Source organism: Enhydra lutris, unplaced genomic scaffold (assembly GCF_002288905.1).
Source record: "Enhydra lutris kenyoni isolate GAN:26980312 unplaced genomic scaffold, ASM228890v2 scaffoldscaffold10, whole genome shotgun sequence".
In the NCBI taxonomy this organism is placed as follows: Eukaryota; Metazoa; Chordata; class Mammalia; order Carnivora; family Mustelidae; genus Enhydra; species Enhydra lutris.
The window spans coordinates 380117-391802 of NW_019154094.1; the positions used below are offsets into that span (position 1 = coordinate 380117).

The 11686-nt window shown below is 47.0% G+C and overlaps 1 protein-coding gene across 1 annotated transcript; it reads left to right on the plus strand.

Moving 5' to 3' along the window:
• Window positions 1–370: 370 nt before the first annotated feature.
• LOC111143742 (coiled-coil domain containing 105) lies at window positions 371–9776 on the plus strand. The gene is made up of 7 exons (XM_022497575.1): window positions 371–940; window positions 2354–2458; window positions 7741–7939; window positions 8339–8505; window positions 8639–8734; window positions 8825–8938; window positions 9525–9776. The coding sequence occupies exons 1-7, from the start codon at window positions 371–373 to the stop codon at window positions 9774–9776; spliced, it is 1503 nt and encodes a 500-aa protein (XP_022353283.1).
• The last annotated feature ends 1910 nt before the right edge of the window (window positions 9777–11686 follow it).

An 11686-nucleotide genomic window follows, 5' to 3' on the forward strand; every position in this document is an offset into this window, starting at 1 on the left:
TGTGAGGCTCTGGGGTGGGAAAGCGCTTAGTGTGCCCCAAGGGTTGGAAGAAGGCCTATGTTGCTGGGGATAGGAAGGAACAGAGAGAGGTGTGCTAAATGAGGTCGGCTTTCTCAAGGAGCCAGGATTCCAAACCAGATTCCAAACCACCAGGGCCACGTTCCAAAGCAAAGACTCCGTCCACGCCTCTCTGTAGCCTTTCCCCTCCCCCATCTGTGGAACTGCTTCTGCGCTGTTGCCCCCGTCGTCATGGTGATGGGCACTCCGTTTCACTCGCTGTTCAGGCCAGGAAGGAGTTGGCGCGTCTTTGGGAGTCCCTGCCCCTCCCCGTGGAGGCACCCGGGCCAGGCCGAGAGAGCAAGCAGGGACAATGCCCGTGTTGGTACCCCCAGCTGAGCGCAGCCAGGACACGCGCGTAGGGACTCCAGCATGGCGCGAGGCAGCCAAAGCCATCACGCGGAAGGCGCACCACCTGACCGACCGCTGCGGGCAGGAGGCAGTGACCATGTGGCAACCCAAGGACAGCGTGAGGGATCCGCACGTGGCGCGCCACCTCTGCCGCGCTGCCTACATCCTGCCCTGGCGCTTCCGCGTGGAGATGCTTAAGGGTGGCGGCACCTTAGAGAAGCCGCCGCCGGGCGAGGGCGTCACGCTGTGGAAGGGCAAGATGAAGCCCCCCGCCTGGCACGCCCGCCTACCGCTGCCCATGCACCGCGATGCGCGGGCCCTGCAGACTGCGGAGGTGGTGCACGCGCACGCGCGCGGGGCGCGCCTCACGGCTGCCCGCCTGTGCCGTGCGCAGCACCAGATCAATGGGCAGCTGCGGCTGCTGCTTCGGCAGCGGGAGGCTACGGACCGCAGGCTCAGCGAAGTGCGCAAAGGCCTGCTCATTAACCAGCAGAGCGGCAAGCTTCGGGGCTACCGGCCCAAGTCTGAGAAGGTGGGACCATCTCCCCTGCCCTCTCAGAGCCCGAGGCCTCAGCTCCCAGATGCTTGGCCTGGGGAAAACCCCTCCCCGTAGAGAGAACGCCCACCTGCACCCCAGGCCCCAGCTCCCAGAGAGTGAGGGCACAAGAAGATGAGGACGCTCCCAAGAGGAGGTGCCTCGATTCCGAGCCCAGAGGGTGACCTCCCAAGGGGATAGATCCTCACTCCCCTTCCCCCAAAGAGAGTATCTATTCCAGTCTCCCAGCCCAGGAGAGAAGGTGGGACTCTGAATCAGACTAGATGAAATTCTTCCCAAACAGCAACCACAGCCCCCAGGCCAGGTATGAAATCACCCACCCAGCCTCAGGCCCAGAAAGTGAGACCCTCCCATGGGCTCAAGACCCTCAATGTCCCAATTCCAGTGAAAACACACCCAAAGTCCCACACTGAGGAGAGTGGGTGATGTCCTCGTCCTAACCCATGAAACTCTGCTCAAAATGGTGTTTTGTTCTGTTTTGTTTTTTAAGATTTTTGTTTATTTGAGAAAGAGAGAGCAAGCAGAGGGACAGGCAGGGACAAGCAGACTCTGCACAGAGCATGGAGCCCAATGTGGGGTTCAATCTCAAGATCTTGAGATCACAACCTGAGCTGAAATCAAGAGTCTGGCACTTAATGGACTGAGCCACCCAGGCATCCCTCCTCGAAATGATTTTTTAAATCCCAAGTCCTCCCCGAAAGCGTCAGAATGTGAGAAACCCTCCTCAGACCTTGTCTGGGGAGAAGAGACCAGGTCCTGCCTACCGGTTGAAACCCTCGGACTCCAAGCCCCTGCACCTGAGAACTACTAAGTCCCTAGCCAGAGAAAAGAGTGAGAGCCCTAGTCTCAGTCCTGATGAAATCCTCCCTCTAAAGTGAAACTGAAGACCATCATCCCAAAAGTGGGGAACATTCCAACCTCCCTAAGGTGACATGAAAACCCCACACACCAGGTGAGATTCCTACCCCCAGCCCCCAAATCCAGATACTAAGAACCCAAAAAGGCAACTCCTCATCATTCCTATGATGAGTCCCCTCTACTTCCGGTCAGGGAGAGAGGATAAGACCATCACCAAGGAAGGGGGACCCCCAACCCCAGAGAATGAGAACAACCTCTCCCCAAATCACCTTCATCCCATCTCACTGGACTCCTATCCATAAAAGGGAGAAGCTCCCAGCCCTACTCTCTAAAGACCCCCCCCCCAAGTGAGAGCCCCCTTGAAAGAATAAAGCCTTCTCAGAGTGAGGTCTCCAAAGAGTGAGAGCACCCCCAATTCCATTCTCCAAACTTGAAGTTTATGGAGTTAGCAAACCCTCTACTACCCTCAAAGGAGAAATCTCCCTCCAGCCCCCTCTGGAAGATGTGAGAGATTCTCTCCTTGTTTTCTAGGTCCCTGACAAAGCTGACAGTATGCTTAACTGGGAGAAGGAGGAGCTAAAGAGCATGAAGAGGAAGATGGAAAAAGATATGGAAAAATCAGAGACCCTGCTCAAGGTTGAGAATACCTAGGGCCAAGTTGGGAGGGCTGGAGTTGGATCCGAATGGGTGAACTGCTCTCACCTTGGGGACTGTAGCCACAGCAAACCCTCAACCCACTGCCCTGACACTCATTGTATTTCCACTTTGTGCAATGGGAAAACTGAGGCTCTGAGAGATGAGTTGGGCCCCAAGATAACAATGAACACCCTTCTGTGTAGTGCCCTGTGCAGTCACCGAGTTAACTTCTTAAAACTCTCCTGTAAAATATGAATTATGATCCCCTCATTAGAGATAGGGAAAGTGAGGCTCAGAGAGAGACGGACTCACCCAAGGCATAGGGCTGGCCAACAGCAGGGCAGTAGCTTCAGCTCAGGCATCTTTTTGCTTTCCATCTTTACCAAGGTATAACTGACCATTTAAAATTGGATATATTTAACACAACTTGATGATTTGATAAATGTATGCATTGTGAAATAATCACCATAATCAAGGTAATTAACATATTCATCACATCACATAGTTACCTTTATGTTTGTGTGGTGAGAACACTTAAGATCCAAACTCTTAGCAAATTTCAATTATAAAATAGTGTTGTTGTCTGTAGTCACATTGTTCTATATTAGATCTCCAGAACTTAATCTTCTTGCAGAGCTAAAACTTTGTGCCCTTGACCAGCATCTCCCCATTTCTCCCTCCCCTGCCCCAGGCCCTAGCAACCACCATTCTATGCTCTGGCACTATGAATTTGACTTTTAAATATAAGGCAACTATAATCGAGATCCTTCTGCATTTGACTTATTTCACTTAGCCTAATAATGAACCTCCAGACTCATCTATGTTGTCACAAATGGCAAGCTGTCCTTTTTTAAGGCTGAATAATATTCCATTGTATATATTTTATTATATACATATTACATTACATATTCTATATCATATACTGTTATTCTATATTAACATAATACATATATAACTATATAATAATACAAATATAATTATATAATAATTTTGTAACATATAAACTAGTTATTATCTATTATATAATTTATGTTGTTATATATTATATTACATATTAATATATTCTATAACAATATAGTATAGGCTTTGTACTATATATTATAACATATCCTATATAAGGTATTCTATATATACTAATATATAGTATACTGTATACTGCAATATAATACATAATATATAACATATATAATATATAATATATATGTTATCTTTAATACATATTAATTATAATTATCTTATATTTTTATATATTGTATCTTATATAATATAATTATATAATTTATTATTATAAATTTTACATGGCTTCCACATTATATAAAATATAATTATATTATGTAATGTCGTTATATAATTATTATACAATTATTGTATATTATATCATATTACATATAATATAATTTCTATATATGATATATAATACAATATATTATATATATTATATATAATATTACATATTATATTACTATATCATTTTATATCATTATTTTATAATATATTAAGATATCAATGTTTTGATTAATACACTAATATTGTAATAATATATTTCACATTTTCTTTATCCACTCATCTGTCAAGAGACACTTAGATTGTTTCCACATCTTAGATATTGTGGATAATGCTAAAATGAACATGGACTACAGCTATCTCTTTGAGACCCTGATCTTCTTTGGATATATACCAGGAAGTGGGAAAACTTCCTTATGATTCAGGTCAGGTCTTGAGCCTAGCTCTTTACACTGTAATATGTGTTCAGTCTTTGTTGGCTCCAGCCAGAGATGGTCTGTCACTACATTCTTCATTCTTGCAATAAGGACTTCTTTATAAGGGCACTAATAGAGGTGAGAGGGCAGCCAAGTTTGATAAGTCTTTGGAACTGGTTTAAGTTAGCTGGTAACATGTGTGTGCTTTTGACTCAACTATTTGACAAATATTAATCCAAAATCCTGGTGTCTGGGCTCCATGCTTGGCATTGGGGACAAAGACAGAGCTGGCCTTGCCCTCACAGAGTTCACATTATAAGGACATTCAAATAAGAGACAGATCAGGGTAGTGGGTGAGGTTGGGGGAGGAAATTAAGGAGCTGGTGCACCACTGTCCGTGGTGCTGAACCCTTCTGGTGCTCACCCCACCAACTCCCCAGGCCACTGTCATATTCCTTTAAATCTGGTGAGTCCTGAAAAATCCTTCAAGAAAGTCCAAAACTGACAAGGGAGAAGACCCTGAGGGTGGGCCCTGTAGGGAAGGGTTTGCAAGAGAGAAATGGGAATGGAGAGTTGGGGAAAAAACAGACATAGATGGAAACTGAGAAGGGCCACTGGAGAGGCCTGATGTACATATTTCTGGAGAAAAATTCTTACAACCAAACAGACCTGTTTCAACGTCAGATCATGAATGCAAATTGGCATTCAGAAATTTCCCAGGGGTCTCACCATGTGTGTCTAGAAGGTTTCTTGTCCCACTGGGGAAGTTATTTCATACTTTCTCTTGCTTCAAACCTCTCTCCAGCTCTCTGCTTTTCTTATTCTCAGTGAATGACCCCAATGCATAGAAGCCACTAAAGAGAATCTCTCTCATTATTCCCTGCCAATGATATAATTCCATCTACCTCTGCATCCGCTTTCTCCCCATTCTCCTGCAACACCAATACTTCCATCTTTATTGGATTATTCTCAACAGTGAACAAAAGGGGAATTATTCTCTAATGGGTACAGAACTGTTTGGGATGATGAAAAAGAATTTCTGGAAATGGATAGTGGCAGTGAACTCTACACTGAACTAACTCTACACTGAACTCTACACTTAATGGTTAAAATGGCAAATTTTGTTGTCTATTTAATCACACACACACACACACACACACACACACACACACACACAACCTCTGGATCCCATGCACCCCTCCAGATAATCTCCATTTCTTTGACCCTCTCATTAGCACATCTTGTCTACACATGTTGACCCCATCACTTCTTTGGGGCGGGAACTGGATCAGTTTTTTCCACTGCATTCCCTACACCTTGCTACATTGCCCAGCACACAGGAGGAACTTGATGAATATTTGAATAAATGAATGATCTTTTAAATCTATTTTTTACTCAAGTGGATGAACCCCAAAGAGATTATATTCAGCAGAAGAAGCTAGACATAGGATACACACTGTGTGGTTCCATTTATACGAAGTTCTAGATTTCAAAAGCATTTTCTTGAAGAGCTGAATAGTACATATTTTAGGCTTCGTGCAAAATGCAGTCTCTGTTACAACTGCTCAATTAGGCCAGTGTAGCAAAAAGAGCCAGAGAAAATATGCACGAGAATGAGCACGGCTGTATTCTATTAAAGTTTTAGTTACAAAAAGAGGCAGCCAGTCCATAGGCTGTAGTTTATGGAGACCTTAAAGAACAGGCAAACAAATCAGCAAGGCAGCTTTACTAAGGGAGGAGGGAAGGGACACCAGGGATATTTTTGGGGTGATGGAAATATTCTATATTTTGATGAGGGTGGTATTTATATATGGATATATATATTTATATGTGGATAATATATAAATAAATATATATTTTATGTATTATGTATTATGTGTTACAAATACACAATAAATACATAATATATTATATAAATACATAATGTACTATGAATACATAATGTATTACAAATACATATTATAAATACATAATAAATATATAATATATAAATACACAATATATAAATATATAATATATATCCACATATAAATACATAATAAATATATATACTCCCTATATAAATACATAATAAATATATATACATTTATATATGGATATATACACACAAAAGACTTGTGGTTTTTTTTATTTCTCTCCTTTTTTTTTAATTTTTTATTTCTTTTCAGCGTAACAGTATTCATTGTTTTTGCACTGCACCCAGTGCTCCATGCAATCCGTGCCCTTTCTAATACCCACCACCTGGTTCCCCCAACCTCCCACCCCCCACCCCTTCAAAACCCTCAGATTGTTTTTCAGAGTCCATAGTCTCTCATGGTTCACCTCCCCTTCCAATTTCCTTCAACTCCCTTCTCCTCTCCATCTCCCCTTGTCCTCCATGCTATTTGTTATGCTCCACAAATAAGTGAAACCATATGATAATTGACTCTCTCTGCTTGACTTATTTCACTCAGCATAATCTCTTCCAGTCCCATCCATGTTCCTACAAAAGTTGGGTATTTGGGGCGCCTGGGTGGCTCAGTGGGTTAAAGCCTCTGCCTTCGGCTCAGGTCATGATCTCAGGGTCCTGGGATCGAGCCCCGCATCAGGCTCTCTGCTCAGCAGGGAGCCTGCTTCCTCCTCTCTCTCTCTCTCTGCCTGCCTCTCTGCCTGCTTGTGATCTCTGTCTGTCTAATAAATAAATAAAATCTTAAAAAAAAAAGTTGGGTATTCATCCTTTCTGATGGAGGCATAATACTCCATAGTGTATATGGACCACATCTTCCTTATCCATTCGTCCGTTGAAGGGCATCTTGGTTCTTTCCACAGTTTGGTGACCGTGGCCATTGTTGCTATAAACATTGGGGTACAGATGGCCACAAAAGACTTGTTTTAATGTGTGGAGATATATATATGATTTATATGGATAAATATATGGGTATATATGGATCTATATACAAAAGACTTGTTTTAATATAACTTTCAAATAACAGCAAGTATCAAAAAAATGCAATATGCTTCATTTTATAATGGCAGAAGTGTGGTTTGGATGGGAGTAGGAGTTCAGAAGAGATAGATGTTGGTGAGGGCGATACTCTGAAGACAGCTGAGGGTTCCCAATGCTAATAAGAGCAGAGAAGAGACCCTGAGGCTAGGGGAGGGGATCCGCCTTGAAGGCAGCTGAGGAGCAAAGTACTAGTACAGGAAAACGATTCATGTAGGTTCAGCCAGTGCCACCTCTCCTCTTTACAGGTGGAACAACTGAAGGGGGGGTTGGTTCTCGCAGTGCCAGAGCAAAGCCAGGCACAGAACCCAAAAGAAAATGACACCCAGGACAGGGAAGCTGCCACTGGTCCCTTCAGCTCCTCCCCTTTCCACCCAGGGATCACTGAAGGCTTCTGGACAGGAGGAGGGGTTTGGGGAGTGTCTGAGCTTCCACCTGGAAGTCAATTCTTTCTCCCAGCAACAATACCTGGAGAGGGTCAGTTTGGAGCTGGAAACGTTTTGCAGCCCCAGCAGAGAAATTTCTTCCAGCCACCTCTGGCAACCTCCCCACTCACACTCTGCCTTTTTCTCTGCCCCTCTCTGCTTCTTTGCCCCCAGGCCCTGGCATCCTGCCGTGACACTCTGGCCTTCTGCTGCAAGGAGAGGCTCCAAGCTGTGGACCTAATGAATCAGCCACTGGATAAAGTTCTGGAGCAGGCTGGCCGTCACTCCTGGGTGAACCTCTCCCACATCCCTTCCGTGCGCCCTCAGGGCCAGAAAACACCTCCCCCAGACCCTGTGGGCACCTATACCCCAGGTAAGCCCCCACAGAAATGAGTCCACTGTTGTAGGTACCCTTGGGTGCCCACTAGGCCTCTGCTTCTCAGCCACTGCCTTCTCTGGGGAATCCCCCTCCTCCTGACCAAGTGAGAAGACTGAGAACCCGTATCCACTGAGGCCATGTTCTTGATTAGCTCTTGCCTTTGCACACTCCTGCTTCCCACACACCTGCGGGCGAGTACTCCTTCAGTCAATCTGGGACACTACTTATGCCAACTCCACAAACAGCCCCTCCCCTGGACTTGCTACAATTCCTTTCAGTAAATCCCCTCACCCAGGGCCCAACACAACATGAGCATAGAAAGGGGGACTCAGACAACCAGGATGGGGAAAAGGAGGCCTTGGTTCTCCACGCATGACCCCACCCTGCCCGCAGAGTGCGCCACGGCGCTGGATGAAGCCAAGCGACTGTTGATGGAGTCCAAGGACACCTTGCTAGAAATGACAAAGAACGAGAAGGATGTCCAGGAACAACAACAAGAAATAAGCAATCGCGTGTGCGCCTCTCTGGCACAGAAGATGCGTGAGACCTTGGAACTGAAGGTAGGAGCGGCGTGTGCTACTCGTAGTTTGTGGCGGGAGACTAGGGTGGACTAGAGCTGATTACAGAGAGAGGGACGCAGGAGCAGAGGAGTCTGGAAGCCAATGTGACCCCTCTGTGCTCCCACCCACCCAGGAAAGAATGAATATGACCTTAGGACTAATGAGGGGAACTATCCATCGGTGCACGAAATTCAGCCAGGAAATGTACATCACTCGTGGCCTAATCAAGGTGTGCTGGGGCGCAAGAGTGTGCGGGGGTGGGGCCGGGGTTGCTCGCCTAGCCTGGGCCTCACTGCTCCTCCTCCCCACACTCCGCCAGGGTCCTGTGTCAAAACGTCACCTGGAGACTCGAGAGAAACTGGATAGACCTCTGGTTCGAGTGTACCAGAGACACGTGGGCACCCAACTCCCCGAAGCCTCGCGCCTCGCCCAGGTACCCTCTCAGTGGCCCCTTCCTCGCCTTCCCGGCCTCTTAGGCTCAGCCCCATCCCGATGACACCCCTTCCTCAAGCACATCTGACCCAGTTCTGCCAGTCCTTCAATTCCCATGAGAAGGAGGCCCTCTGGTATCCACACCTGTCTCAAAAAATTCCTCTCAACCTCTCCCCGCCTCACCCCCCTCATGAAACGGCCCTCTTTCAGCCTAGCTCCTTCAGGCACTCCTTGCCCAGATGCTCTCCCACATCCCAGGTCCGCCCCGCCCCTCACTGTGCAGGTGCGTACCCCGCCGCCCCCACAGGCCCGCCGGTCGCAGGTTCTTTCAAGGGCTTCTGGCACAAGCGTGTTGCCCCCAATCTCTGCCCGCCTCTCCTCCGGTGCTCCTTCCCAGGCGGGGACCTTCCGCAAGAACACGTGGCCCAGGTGTGCTCCTCCCCTTCTGAGGCCCGCCCCTTCTTAAAGGTGTGCTCCTTTCACACGCACATCTGGCCCAGGCGTGTTAGCCCACCCGCGACAGTGCCGCGCGGCCCTTGCTCCGTCCGGTTTGCCTGGCCCGCAGCACAGTCCCGCCCCCTCCCCAGGGCACTGACAAGCTGCAGCGCCACATCTCGCACGTGGAAAAAAACCTGAAGGAGCTGCTCGCCACGCACAAGAACCTCACCGGGAGTCTCAAATGCAAGAAGATCGGGTATGAAGTGGACTACAATGTAGTGCGCTTGCGCCTCCGCCAGCGGCACCCGCACATGTGCTATGAGCAGGCGCAGCGCCTAGTCAACGACTGGGACCCGTGCACACCGCCGCCCCGCGCGGAGCCAGACGCTGCCTCCAAGTGACAGACTCGCCCCCTGCCGCAGTCTTCCGGCCCAGTTCTGGCTGGACCTGAGGAGCTGAGACTTACAGCTCAATGGGCCTCCCCCTTGCCAGACCTACCCTCCCTCAAAACATCCTCTAGCAGAATTATAATAAAAATGACAATAATTACCATTTATTAGGCACCTACTGTACATCAATCACTTACCCTCCAACACGTTATGGGCAGCGTATCCTAGGAGTTAACAGGCTGGATCTGGGCGCCAGATTTCTGGGGTTCAAATCCCAGCTCCCAATTTCAACTGTGTAGCCTTGGGCAAGTCACTCTCCCTCTCTGGCCTCAGTGTCTTCACCGGTAAAATGGAAAGAATTACAGCATCCACCTCAAAATCTTGTCATAAGGATACTGTGTAAGACTTGTAGAATGGTGACTGCCCAATGTTACACAGCTACGAAACAGAAGAGCTAAAATTTTAATCCCTGCATCTAAAGCCTGCACTCCCAGCAAAATCTGAACTCCCCTCTTAGATGAATGCAGGTTCCCCACCCACTGACTGTTGTTATTAACATTACACACGCACGCGCGCACACACACCCAGTTATAGAACACAACTACCACAATGAGAATCAACTATTTGCAAAGGTGTAGGCAGGATAGAGAAAGACCTCAATGGATAGCACAGTACCAAGGTGTTGGTAATTGTGGAGAACCACCTTTGCCACCCCTAAATCTGAAGAAACAAGGCAGTCAAAAGCAGCCAGGCTTGCAGTGCTGCCATGTGGATGCTGGGGGAATAAATGTCCCTGCCCACCACCTCTCCCCATTGGCCAGTGTTCCCTATTTTTTTTTTAAGATTTTATTTATTTGACAGAGAGAGGCAGTGAGAGCAGGAAACCAAGCAGGGGGAGATGCAGGCGGAGGGAGAAGCAGGCTTCCCACCAAGCAGGGAGCCCAATGCGAGGCTAGATCCCAGGACCCTGGGATCACGACCAGAGCCAGAGGCCGACCTAATGACTGAGCCACCCAGGCGCCCTTTCCTTATTGGTTGGAGCAGAAGAGAAAGGGCATCCCAGGGTGCAGTCCATACATCCTTTGGGGCACAGAGCTGCCACCACCCTGTTGACTTTTGAGCCTCTTGCAGATCCTTCCTGAGACTGGAAATTGTCCCTTTCCCTGCATCATTGTCCATCTATCAAGTCCCAAAACTTTGCATAGGAATGCAAGTACTCCTTTTGCACACAATGCCTTACACCCTTAATTGCAATCTGCACCCTCATCCTTGATGACACAGCCCCAGCTTGTCACCTCTTCTCGCCCAGTATTCCCCAACAGTGATTGCATAATCCCCTCCATTGCCTCTGAGATTTCAGATCTGAGGTTCTCTGAACTAAGATTTAAACTGCTGCCCCAGGTCACAACACAGGCATCTTCTTTTTTTTTTTTTTAGTAGATTTTTTTTTAATTTTATTTTTTATAAACATATAATATATTTTTATCCCCAGGGGTACAGGTCTGTGAATCTCCAGGTTTACACACTTCACAGCACTCACCATAGCACATACCTCCCCAATGTCCATAATCCCACCCCCCCTCCCAACCCCCCTCCCCCCATTAACCCTCAGTTTGTTTTGTGAGATTAAGAGTCACTTATGGTTTGTCTCCCTCCCAACCCCATCTTGTTTCATTTACTCTTCTCCTACCCCCTTAACCCCCCATGTTGCATCTCCTCTCCCTCATATCAGGGAGATCATATGATAGTTGTCTTTCTCCGATTGACTTATTTCGCTAAGCATGATACCCTCTAGTTCCATCCACGTCGTTGCAAATGGCAAGATTTCATTTCTTTTGATGGCTGCATAGTATTCCATTGTGTATATATACCACATCTTCTTTATCCATTCGTCCGTTGATGGACATCTAGGTTCTTTCCAT

Bases quoted from the DNA above. Each gene is read 5' to 3' on its own strand.
- LOC111143742 (XM_022497575.1), top strand. From the start codon at position 371: ATGCCCGTGTTGGTACCCCCAGCTGAGCGCAGCCAGGACACGCGCGTA. The intron at 7,940-8,338 runs GTAAGCCCCCAC...CCCTGCCCGCAG, and splicing joins TGTGGGCACCTATACCCCAG to AGTGCGCCACGGCGCTGGAT. The intron at 8,506-8,638 runs GTAGGAGCGGCG...CCACCCACCCAG, and splicing joins GTGAGACCTTGGAACTGAAG to GAAAGAATGAATATGACCTT.